General features: G+C 40.7%; 1 protein-coding gene across 4 annotated transcripts in view; it reads left to right on the top strand.

Moving 5' to 3' along the window:
• Positions 1-12461, top strand: part of RAPGEF4 (Rap guanine nucleotide exchange factor 4) — a 292801-nt gene that overhangs the window by 38000 nt on the left and 242340 nt on the right. For all 4 annotated transcript variants that reach the window (XM_045480213.1, XM_045480214.1, XM_045480221.1 and 1 more), the window contains exon 2: positions 9983-10125. In XM_045480213.1, the coding sequence (XP_045336169.1) occupies positions 9983-10125 (143 nt within the window). The remainder of the gene's footprint in view (positions 1-9982; positions 10126-12461) is intronic.

A 12461-nucleotide genomic window follows, 5' to 3' on the forward strand; every position in this document is an offset into this window, starting at 1 on the left:
TTTTCATTAAATACTTCTTTTAAAAGATCTTTGTGGCTAATGATGATGATAAAGATGATGGTGCTAGTCATAATAATAGCTTCTGTAGCCTTTTATAATTTATAAGGCTTACATGAATTATCTTGGATTTAACAGTTGATGAAGGGAGGGGACTAGCTCTTATAACCCTAAATTACTGTTACAACAAAATTAGTCAAAACAAATGCAAATTTGTTTTTGTAAAAAACAAATGTAAATGCATTCTAATGCAAATGTATTTGGTTAACATTACACCCAATGTTCTAAAATACAGTCACTGATTTTTCGAAAGATACCTGGAAATTAAAAAAAAAAAAAAAAAAATATATATATATATATATATATATATACAAGTGAAGTATTTGAAGAAATAAAGCATCTCACAAGATGACAGTACTACTATAGTCTGTTAGTATGCCCAATTCTTGGCTGAGCCTTCTGTTTATGATTGTAGGAAGGCAGCTGGGCAGAGAGCAGTTCTGCCTCCCCCTCCTTCTTTCCCTTCCCTCTTCCCATACTTTGCACCCCCGTGGGTCTGACTGTTGGATATTGGAATTGCTGTCCTGAGAGGTCCCCCAGAGCTTCTGCTGATGTTAGCTGAGGGGCTTACTCAGCATATTGATGAGGGGATGGCCTTCCACATGGCAGGGGGTTTGCAAATATTGATTATCATGCAGCCAAACAACAGAAGTCACTTAAGGGTAGATGTTTTTGCTAATTTTATGGTTATTATAGATTTTTCTCACAAATGCCTCTGTGTTAATATTTGTGCTCTGATTAATCCAGAGACTGGTTAATTAGTCCCTAGATAATCCCAAATTGACTGAATTATAAGATTCAAGAGCATATTAAACTTTCCCATTGCATAATGCATGCAGGCAGCACTGGGAATTCAGAACCTTTGTAATCCCTTGTACACCTGACTGTGGAAGTTCCCATGTACTCTCTCTCTCAAAAGTAAATAAAACATTAAAAAAAAATTTTTTTAATTCCATAGATTTTTTTTTAAATTTTTAATGCTTATTTATTTTTGAGACAGAGATGGAGCAAGAGTGGGGGAGGGACAGAGAGAGAGGGAGACACAGAATCCTAAGCAGGCTCCAGGCTCTGAGCTGTCAGCACAGAGCCTGACGCGGGGCTCGAACTCACGAACCATGAGATCATGACCTGAGCCGAAGTCGGACACCCAACCGACTGAGCCACCCAGGCGCCCCTAATTCCATAGATTTTGATAATTCATAAGTTAGGTGTGATAAAAAGTTAAGTGTTAAAACCACTCCTCTGAGGATCATAAATACATTTTAATAAAATATTTTTTGATGCTGCTAAATAGGCATTTTTTACCATTACAATTTATACAGTACTTAATCATATTTTATCAGAAATATTTTTAGGTTGTGCCTTTTGTACAACTAATTTGGATGGGTTAACGTCTGTCTCATCTTGTTATCTAATTTAGAAAGTTTTTAATGACAGACTGAGATTCATCCTGGAAGAACTGAAGAACCACAGAAGAAAAATACCAAAACCAAGTAGGAAAACAGTGATTCACTGGTTTATAAAAGATGAGATCCAGGGGCGCCTGGGTGGCTCAGTCGGTTAAGCGGCCGACTTCGGCTCAGGTCATGATCTTGCGGTCCGTGAGTTCGAGCCCCGCGTCGGGCTCTGTGCTGACAGCTCGGAGCCTGGAGCCTGTTTCAGATTCTGTGTCTCCCTCTCTCTGACCCTCCCCTGTTCATGCTCTGTCTCTCCCTGTCTCAAAAATAAATAAAACGTTAAAAAAAAAAAAAAAAAAAAAAGATGAGATCCAAATGGGATTTACCAAATAAATAAATGAATGGCAGTATCTCCAAGAAGACAAAATTTACATGTTTGAAACGTGAAATATTAACATAATCAGATAAGATCACTAAAAGATACGGAATCAATTGGATTTCATGTGTTTTTTTTTTTTTAATGTTTATTTATTTTTTGAGAGAGAGAGAGAGAGAGTGCGTGCACACCTGAGCTGGAGAGGGGCAGAGAGAAAGAGAAGGGGGTGGGATCTGAAGTGGGCTCTGTGCTGATAGCAGCAAGCCCAATGTGGGGCTTGAACTCATGAGCCCTGAGATCATGACCTGAGTCGAAGTTGGACTCTTAACCCACTGAGCCACCCAGGTGCCCTGTTATCAGTTGGATTTCAGAGAAGAGAGACTTTTTTTTTAATTAGTAATTTTTTAAAATTTTATTTTTTATTTTTTAAAATTTACATCCAAATTAGCATATAGTGCAACAATGATTTCAGGAGTAGATTCCTTAGTGCTCCTTACCCATTTAGCCCATGCTCCCTTCCACAACCCCTCCATCAACCCTCAGTTTGTTCTCCATATTTATGAGTCTCTTCTGTTTTGTCCCCCTCCCTTTTTTATATTATTTTTGTTTCCCTTCCCTTATGTTCATCTGTTTTGTCTCTTAAAGTGCTCATATGAGTGAAGTCATATGATATTTGTCTTTCTCTGACTAAGTTCACTTAGCATAATACCCTCCAGTTCCATCCACGTAGTTGCAAATGGCAAGATTTCATTGTTTTTGATTGCCAAGTAATACTCCATTGTGTATATATACCACATCTTCTTTATCCATTCATCCATCGATGGACATTTGGGCTCTTTCCATACTTTGGCTATTGTTGTTAGTGCTGCTATAAACATGGGGGTGCATGTGTCCCTTCGAAACAGCACACCTGTATCCCATGGATAAATACCTAGTAGTGCAGTTGCTGGGTTGTAGGGTAGTTCTATGTTTAGTTTTTTGAGGAACCTCCATACTGTTTTCCAGAGTGGCTGCACCAGCTTGCATTCCCACCAACAATGCAGAAGAGATCCTCTTTCTCCACATCCTCGCCAACATCTGTTGTTGCCTGAGTTGTTAATGTTAGCCATTCTGACAGGTGTAAGGTGGTATCTCCCTGTGGTTTTGATTTGTATTTCCCTGATGATGAGTGATATTGAGCATTTTTTCATGTGTTGGTTGGCCATCTGGATGTCTTCTTTGGAGAAGTGTCTATTCATGTCTTTTGCCCATTTCTTCACTGGATTATTTGTTTTCTGGGGTGTTGAACTTGATAAGTTCTTTATAGATTTTGGATACTAACCCTTTATCTGATATGTCACTTGCAAATATCTTCTCCCATTCTGTCGTTTGCCTTTTAGTTTTGCTGATTGTTTCCTTCGCTGTGCAGAAGCTTTTTATTTTAATGAGGTCCCAGTAGTTCATTTTTGCTTTTGTTTCCCTTGCTTCTGGAGACATGTTGAGTAAGAAGTTGCTGTGGCCAAGATCAAAGAGGTTTTTGCCTGCTTTCTCCTTGAGGATTTTGATGGCTTCCTCTCTTACATTGAGGTCTGTCATCCATTTTGAGTTTCTTTTTGTGTATGGTATAAGAAAGTGGTCCAGATTCATTCTTCTGCATGTCGCTGTCCAGTTTTCCCAGCACCACTTGCCAAAGAGGCTGTCTTTATTCCATTGGATATCTTTTCCTGCTTTGTCAAAGATTAGTTGGCCATACGTTTGTGGGTCCATTTCTGGGTTCTCTATTCTGTTCCATTGATCTGAGTGTCTGTTCTTGTGCCAGTACCATACTGCCTTGATGGTTACAGCTTTGTAGTATAGCTTGAAGTCTGGGATTGTGATGCCTCCTGCTTTGGTTTTCTTTTTCAAGATTGCTTTGGCTAGTCAGGATCTTTTCTGGTTCCATACAAATTTTAGGATTATTTGTTCTAGCTCTGTGAAGAATGCTGGTGTTACTTTGATAGGGATTGCATTGAATATGTAGATTGCTTTGGGTCGTATTGACATTTTAACAATATTTGTTCTTCCTATCCAGGAGCATGGAATCTTCTTCCAATTTTTTGTGTCTTCTTCAATTCTTTCACAAGCTTTCTGTAGCTTTCAGCGGATAGATTTTTCACCTCTTTGGTTAGATTTATTCCTAGGTCAGAGAAGAGAGACACTATAAGGAAAAGCTCCATGAAGGAAGTGAACACCAAGCTGGTCATAAGGAAATGAGTCAATGTGAGAAAGTAACTTCCTGTCCGTATTGTTTTTTATTGCTGTGGAACACATTACCACAAACTTAGTGGCTCAGAACAGCATACATTTATTATCTCGCCATTTCCATGGGGCAAGTTCCTGGACATGCTTGTCTGAATCCTCTGCTCAGGGTCTTAAAGGCTGAAATCAAGGTGCTTACTGGGCTGTGCTCTTTTCTGGGGCTTAGGGACACCTTTTAAGCTCACATAGTTGTTGGTAGAATTAAGTTCCTTGCAGCTGTAGGACTGAGATCCCTGTTTTCTTGCTGGCTGCCAGCCAGGGGTCTCATGTATTCATCACCATGCCGCTCTCTTGCAACATGGCAGTGTCCTTCTTCAAGGCCAGCAGAAGAATCTCCCACTTCCTCCACTTGATTGGAAGTGGATGATTCACTTGATTATGTCAGGCCCACTAGGGGAAAAAAACCTCCCTTTTGATTAACTTGAAGTCAACTGATTAGGAACCCTAATTATATCTGCAAAATCTCTTTCTCTTTGTCATAACATAATCATGGGAGTGATAGCTTTACACTTTTGCCATGCTCCTATGGACCAAAAGCAAACTCCAGCTCCTGCCCACACTCAAAGACATTATACGAGGATGTGGGTCGTTGGTGGTCGATCTAAGATCCTGCCTATCACAGTGTCTTCTTTTGTAAATGATTCTTTCTATTGTTTTTGAACATGTTTTAAAAGTGAGGTTTTTTTTTTTTTCCTTTTTAAGCGATTTGAAAAATGGTCCTGGGGTGTCACATGCCAGGCTAAGAAAAATAACTTCTCTGAACTTGGAGCTTTCACTTACTTTTACTTGAGGGAGCAGCTGTACACATTTATTAAGGGAATGGAAAGGATCCTGGAGTGAGTTATAATTAGAGAAGCCCACATCATCATTTTGAAATACTGCAAGAGCTTCTGAACTGGTCTCTTACCTGCTGGTCTTTATTCCCTCACATCTGCCTCTACTTGCCAAGGTGATCTTTCGAAGTCCACACCCAACCATGCCACTACTCTTCTTAAAATACTTGTGCTGGCTGTTAGATGGAACCCAGCTCTCCAGCCTCCCGGGAGGGGACTGCCATACTGTTCAGCTTCATGTCCCAACAAACACAAGCTTCACGTGCCTTTCATTCACACGGAACTGAGGCAGTGGCAGGAGGAGTTAAGAGGAGGGGGTGGATTTGAAAGACATTAAGTAGGTAGAATTACCTGCATGTGGGGAGGGTGAGGATGAGGCTGCTCCATCCATGGGAATAAGGAGTGCAGGTGCAGTAGCAGATGTAGGAGAGAAGAAGAGTTAGTTTGAGGTTGCCGTAGAGCCCCACCGTCACACACCAAGGACTTGTGGCAAGCTTCGCTATCTACTGGGTGCTGTGGAATCTATAAAAGAAGTGCCAGGCATGACCTCTACAGAGATGAAAATCCATGTGGCATTAGGAAATTGTGGATTCACAAGAGAAGAGGGGCAAAGAAGGATTATCACCAGTGGTAGATTAGAGAGGTGGGATGGTAAAAATGTTAGTTAATAGCTGAATGCAATTTTCTGCATTCCGTGGAGTACCCAGTAAAAGCAATGACAGATAAAACATTGCTTTTCGGGGCGCCTGGGTGGCGCAGTCGGTTAAGCGTCCGACTTCAGCCAGGTCACGATCTCGCGGTCCGTGAGTTCGAGCCCCGCGTCGGGCTCTGGGCTGATGGCTCAGAGCCTGGAGCCTGTTTCCGATTCTGTGTCTCCCTCTCTCTCTCTGCCCCTCCCCCGTTCATGCTCTGTCTCTCTCTGTCCCAAAAATAAATAAACGTTGAAAAAAAAATTTTTTTTTAAGAAAACATTGCTTTTCATTGTTTCTGTGGCTTCAGTGTTTATACATGGGGGAAACATCATTAGGACCTCATCTGGGGATGCCTGAAGAAAATATCAGGAAGAGAGGTTTCAAAGTTGTTCTGGTTATCTCAAATTAGCTTTGTCTTTTCAAGTGTCTTTGGTCGCCTGGCCTTATACAATCTTGTTACGAATCTTGAAGTTCTTTTGTGCTTGTTTTGGACTGTATGGAAGTACTTACATTTTTCTTCTGCTTTCTATTTCTTCTGGAGAATGTTGGGCCAAAAATGTTTTTAAGCTGTCTGCCTTCCTAATGTGAGACGTGCTCTAGGAAGAATGTACAAAAATGGGATGCTGCTTTCCTTTTTAATGGAAGATGGATTCTAATACCCACGTATCTTTTTTCCTGTGAAACTAAGTAGAATCCACCATGTCGATGCCCAGTTAATTTCCAGCTCATCTGGTCCTCATGATTCTTCCCATGGTCGTTTAAATGCTGTCATTGCTTTAGACCTGCAGGCCAGTGTCAGAATGCTGTGGCAGCAGCCCATGGAGTTCACACGGCTGCTCGCTGTGTCTGGGTGTGACTTCCTACTGGTGCCAACACTGCCTCCTGTGAAGTGCGCCCCGCTGGCATGGCTCCTCACCGAGGGGTGCCTCTGCCAGTTGCGGTCGCCCTCAGTGCCTGTGAAATGCGTTCTCACTGAGCACACAAAGACACTTGTTGAAATTCATTTGTACCCCTTGATTAACTGCTCAAGTTCTAGCCCCTGTTTCAAAGCCCCTTCACTTTGGGAACATACCTTCTGGTAGGGAATTGATAAAGCCCTAACAAATGGCCAATAGGTGGAAGGAGGCTCTTGTTCTGATGGGCCGTATCTTCCCTAATAAAGCCTGCAAACCTTCCACCTCTTTCAGGAACTTGGTTATCTCATAAACTGGGCACTAATGTATCAGGATTTCCCCTCCTCCTTTCTGGGAAGCAGAGTCCAAGCCCTTTCACTAGAGGTTAGTTGGAAGGCTAGCCAAAGTTGTGGGCACACTCTTTGAGTTTAGTTTTCTTGGGCCTGAAAGTGTGATGGAGGCAGGTGAAGAGCCTCTTAAGTAAGCTTTCATGAATTTCGGTCTTCCCCTTAGGGACGGTCTTCTGTTCATGTTCTCTAAAAATGGTCATCTCTCATGGTGGGATCTGTCTTCCTCCTACAATGTCCCAAGTTCCTTGGAACTCTGGTGCATCCAGTCCTGACTTCTATGTTGGTCTAGGTGCTAATAAGTGATTCTGTGATAACAATCCCCCAACCCTACATACATACACACATACACACGTACACACACCCCCCAAATCTCAGTAGCTTCACCCAATGGAGGTTTATTTGTCACTTGCACAAAGTCTCCATCTTGTGGCTATAACATCTGAAACACATACTTTCTGTATTAGTTTCCTAGGACTCTCAAACAAAATACCACAAGCTAGGTGGATTTAAAAAACATTTTTGGTGTTTTTGTGTTTGGTGTTTGGTGGTCTCACAGTTTTGGTGACTGGAAGTCCAAAATCAAGTTGTTAGCAGGGCCACGTTCTCCTGATGGCTCTAGAGGAGGACCCTTTCTTGCTTCTTTGTAGTTTCTGGTGGTTGCCAGCAATTCTCGGGGTTCCTTGGCTTGTAGTTACATTACTTCAATCTCTGCCTCTATCTTCACATGGCCATCTTCCCTGTGTTTCCGTGCCTCAATTCCCTTCTTTTTATAAGAACACCAGTCCTTGGATTATGGCCCACCCTAATCAGTATGACTGATTAAGTTGATTACATCTGCAAAGGCCTTATTTCCAAATAAGGCCACACTCACAGATATTGTATGTTAGGACTTCGACATATTTTATGGGAGGGACACAATTCAACCTGTAATGCTGTAGAGTTGTGGCTTAGGAAAAGAGAGATGGAAGACATCCTGTGGCTCTTAACAGTCTCATCTCAGAAGTAATAAAGGACAGTTTGTTCACAGTCCACTAGCCACAACATGACTCCAACATAACTGCAAGGGAAGATGGTAAATTCAGGGAAGCACATGGGTATTCAGTGAGAATTACTGGTCTCAGTCACATCCTTGACCAGCTCATTTCTTCTGGTCCCAGAAATCTCCAGAGCACACATGAGGCTGCATGGTTTCTGTGAAATGTGAAATATCTGTCAAGGAACACCATATGATCCTGCAAAGCATATTGTAAGAATGGACTTTGAAAACTGCTTAAAGGAAAGAAACAGTTTTTATAATACGTAAAACTCTCCTATTTTTGTTTGGTTTTTTGGTTCATCTTAATCCAGAGAATACAAGATGGTGGTCAACAAGTTGGATCTAGTCCATAGATGGTGTGTGTGTGTGTGTGTGTGTGTGTGTGTGTGTAGTCTACACAATGTTTAAGAAATGTAAACAAAGATCTAGATATCTTTCCTTAAACAGTTGGAAGATATGACAACATCTGGGCCCATGTGTCCACAGAAAACCAGTAATAAGGAAAACAGCTAAGTAAGACCTATTCCTTTTAGCAGTCCCATCTCTGCAGTTCATTCTGATGCCCACCATTCCCTAGAGTATTGCCAACATTGAGGCTTAGTATCAGCTCTTATTTATCTTTGAGCTTTCACCATTGTTTTCATATTGTAGAGATTTTTTCCCCTTATATTTGGCTCTTTTTACCTATTTGATTTATCTGATTGGCCACTGCCAATCAGACATTTGTGTTTGTGACTTCCAATTTTAAATAAAACCTGAGTTTTCGTGTATCTTATCACATCCTGGTGCTTCTAAAGGATTAAGCAATACCCAGAAGCTTGAACTGTGCTTGAACTCGTGACTCAGAGACTGATTCCCACTTTAGCCATCTGTAAAGGAAAAACTCCTCCCATGTTTCCTTCACTGTCTCCACTACTGTGGTAACCCAACACTTCTGACACCAACGTGTGCGTTTTCCACAGCAAGCAATTCTGAGACACTGGCTGAGTCTCCTACAGTTCAACTCAATTCAATTCAATTGTGACACTATCTACCTGGAGAGAGCATCAGATCCCCCAGGTTATGGGCTCAGCCCACCAGACTGCCCTGTCAGAAACACTTCAGATGCCAATTAAAAGTTCAGGTTGTCACCTGTGCTGCCAGTCACTGTAAATCAGAGAGGTTCCTACACCCTCTACCTCAGGTTTGATTAATGTACTACAGTGGCTCACAGAACTCAGGAAAAAGTTTACTTACTAGTTTGCTGGTTTTTTTGTTTTTTATCTTTTTTTATAAAAAAAAAATATAATTTAGGAACAGCCAGATGGAAGAGATGCATAAGGCAAGGTGTAGGAAGGAGCATGGAGCTTCCGTGATCTTTCCCAGCATGTCACTTTCCCCAAATCTTCACATGTTCACCAACGTGGAAGTTCTCCGAGCCTCATAGTTCAGGGATTTTTATGGAGGCTTCATTATGTAGGCATGGCTGATTAAATCATTGGCCTTTGGTGATTGAACTCAATCTGCAGACTTCTCCCCAGATGTTAGGAGGTGGGCCTGCAAGTTTCAGCCCTTCAATCACATGGTTGGTTCCCTTAGCAACCAGCCTCCATCCTTAGGTTACCTAAGGGTTTTCCAAATGTTACCTTAGTAACATACATGCAGTTGTAAAGAGAGGGTCTTGTTATAAATAATAAGACAGCCATTTTACCTTTATGCCTCTGAAATATCTCAGGAACAAAGGACAAAAGACCAACTAGCATAATAGAAGATGCCCCTATGGCTCTTATGTAGAAAATGACAAGAGTTTTAGGAGCTATGTATAAGGAACAGTGGGTAGAAACCACTATATTCCTTACTATAAATCAAGGGTATTACACCATCTGTAATAGTTGTGATTTAAGGTGAATAGTTAACAAAAGCCTAGCCTAAGCACAGCCTAACCTGTGATGGGGATAAGTGTATAAATGTTTGCAATGAAATACTTGTAATTGGGATGGTTGCATAAACTTGAATATAATTAACATAATGCATATTGATTGAAGTAAATCCTTATTGATACAGCTTTTTGTGCCTTTTCTCCCCTTTATAGACCGTTGGAACGATCCAGTGAAGATGTGGATATCATCTTTACAAGGCTGAAAGAAGTTAAGGCTTTTGAGAAATTTCATCCAAATCTTCTTCATCAGATTTGTTTATGTGGTTATTATGAGAATCTGGAAAAAGGAATTACATGTAAGAAATGCGACTTCAGTGGAGTATTTTCATGTATGGTTTGTGCTCATTTGCAGTTATCCTATGGGGCTAGATAACACATGGAGTATTTATGTGCCAAATATTTGAGCTTCAACCAAAGGTATTAGGCTGACATTTCCCTTTGCTTTGTTTATTCATTTCCCTGTAGGCATTTCCTTCACTTTATTCACAGCATGTAAATGGATCTCCCAGGGTAGCTTGGAAGATAGATCTGGAAGGATGTACTGATTCATATATTCAGCTAAATCCTTAGACACTCAAATATAAAAAGTAAAATGATCAGGTAACAGCTGTATTTAAAAAATATTTTGGGGGTGCCTGGGTAGCTCAGTGGTTGGGCCTCTGACTTTGGCTCAGGTCATGATCTCACGATTCGTGGGTTTGTGCCCCGTGCCAGGCTCTGTGCTGACAGCTAAAAGCCGGGAGCCTGCTTCAGATTCTGTGTCTCCCTCTCTTTCTGCCCCTTCCCAGCTTGTGCTCTCTCTCTCAAAAATAACTATTTAAAAAAATTTTTTTTGAAAAAGTAAAAAAAAAATTTTATCATTAAAAAAGAATGCTTTTCCATCTGTTGGGACACTTTTATGCTGCAGCCACAGAAAACCCCCATCCAACTATCATGAATATCAGTTATTCAAGAGGGAAAATTCAAGGAAGGAAAAATTAGTCATATTCAAGAAGTCTTGAGATAGGAAGGCTTCAGAGTTAATTAAGTGACTCAAAGACATTACTAAGGTCATATGGCTCTCCCATTTTGTTTTTGTTTTTGTGTTTGTTTTTGTTTTGTATATGTTTTGCCATGCATCCTCAGGTGTTGGCTTTTGTTCTCAGACTTGACCCAAATGATTGACAGCTAGAGATATTACATGTATTGGGAGGGGAAATTCCCCCCTACCCTTCATGATTCTTTTGGCTGGTCCAGTAAATTGACACAAGACAGATTAACAGGAGAAAAAAAAATTAATTTCGTACATGCAGTGGTCTCACAGATATGGGACCTAAGAAGTAACCATAGCAATCTGTTTATATACCTTTTAGATAAAGAAGCACTAAGTTTGTAGAAAACCAATGACAAAGAAACTTAGACTTGGGTACTAATTAGTGAAGAAACTAAGCACGGTTTGTTTATAAAACCTTCTCAGCCCTGAATTCTCTATCTCTGGTGATAAGGATGTCTATCTCCTGGTGCAGGAAGGGTACCTTTCACATGGGAGACTTATTTCCTGCTTTCTGGGGGACACAGTAGAGGGTCAGAATGTCCTTGCACTGACTGTTTCTCAATCAGCTTTAATTCAAAATAATCAATATGCCACTTTGGCCTTGAGCCCCATCACATGACAATACAAAGATATCCTGTTGTGTCTATTTTCCTCTTGTGTCTATTTTCAGAAGTCCCCAGTAGACTTCCTGTTTGCTGGCCAGAATTGCATCATATGCCCACATCTAAACTGATCACTGTCAGAGATAATTGGATCACTGTGATTGGTTTGGACGAATCATGATTACTCCAGTGGAGCTAGGGAAGAAACCCTATGCTCAGAGCTCATAGTCCTGTAGAGGAAGGTGGAAACTTGTATAAAATCTGTGTTAACTTAGATAAGAGGAGGGGAGGTATCATTCTGAGTGGGAGACCAACAGGGTCTGTCAGATATTACTGTAGAAAATTTGGAAGACAAGCAAAATAAAAATCACGTATAATCCCCAAACCCAGAGATTGCTATTAACACTTTATGTGTTTCCTTCAAGATGTCTTCCCACGTGTATCCATGCAAACATAGTCATACTTCTATTTAAAAAGTCATCTATACATACTGTTTTCAAGCCAGTATATCTTTTTCTTATAGATATCAGAAACTTCATTCTTTTGGGGATGAGACTCTATTCTCTGTTTCTTAAAACCATTTTCAAAATGAATCCTCCATGATTCATTTTGTAATGTAAAATTGATTGGCAAGTGAGAATGTCTTTGGGGGTCAAAAAGTTCATGACAGGGAAAACCCTAACTCTCAATAAAGTCACTTACAAAGACTGGGAATAGCAGAGTTATTGGAGAGGCCAGCTATAAACCCCTTAATCTCTCCTCTTAAGCTTATTATTGCACTTGTGTGGGGTGCCATTGTTGTTCCTGTCTTTCTGAAGCATGTCTGGGAGAGTTTAGAGAAGCTTGTCGTCATTATTATAATGGCTTCTAGAAGCTTGCTCTTACGCAGGGAGTGCTAGCCTTGCCAGAACTCAGCTGTCCCACTGAGTTGTCATGTGATTCATTTAGTCACTTGACTTCTGACTCTAATTGCGAAATGAATTTTAAAATATCAGAT

Source organism: Leopardus geoffroyi, chromosome C1 (assembly GCF_018350155.1).
Source record: "Leopardus geoffroyi isolate Oge1 chromosome C1, O.geoffroyi_Oge1_pat1.0, whole genome shotgun sequence".
Classification (NCBI taxonomy): Eukaryota; Metazoa; Chordata; class Mammalia; order Carnivora; family Felidae; genus Leopardus; species Leopardus geoffroyi.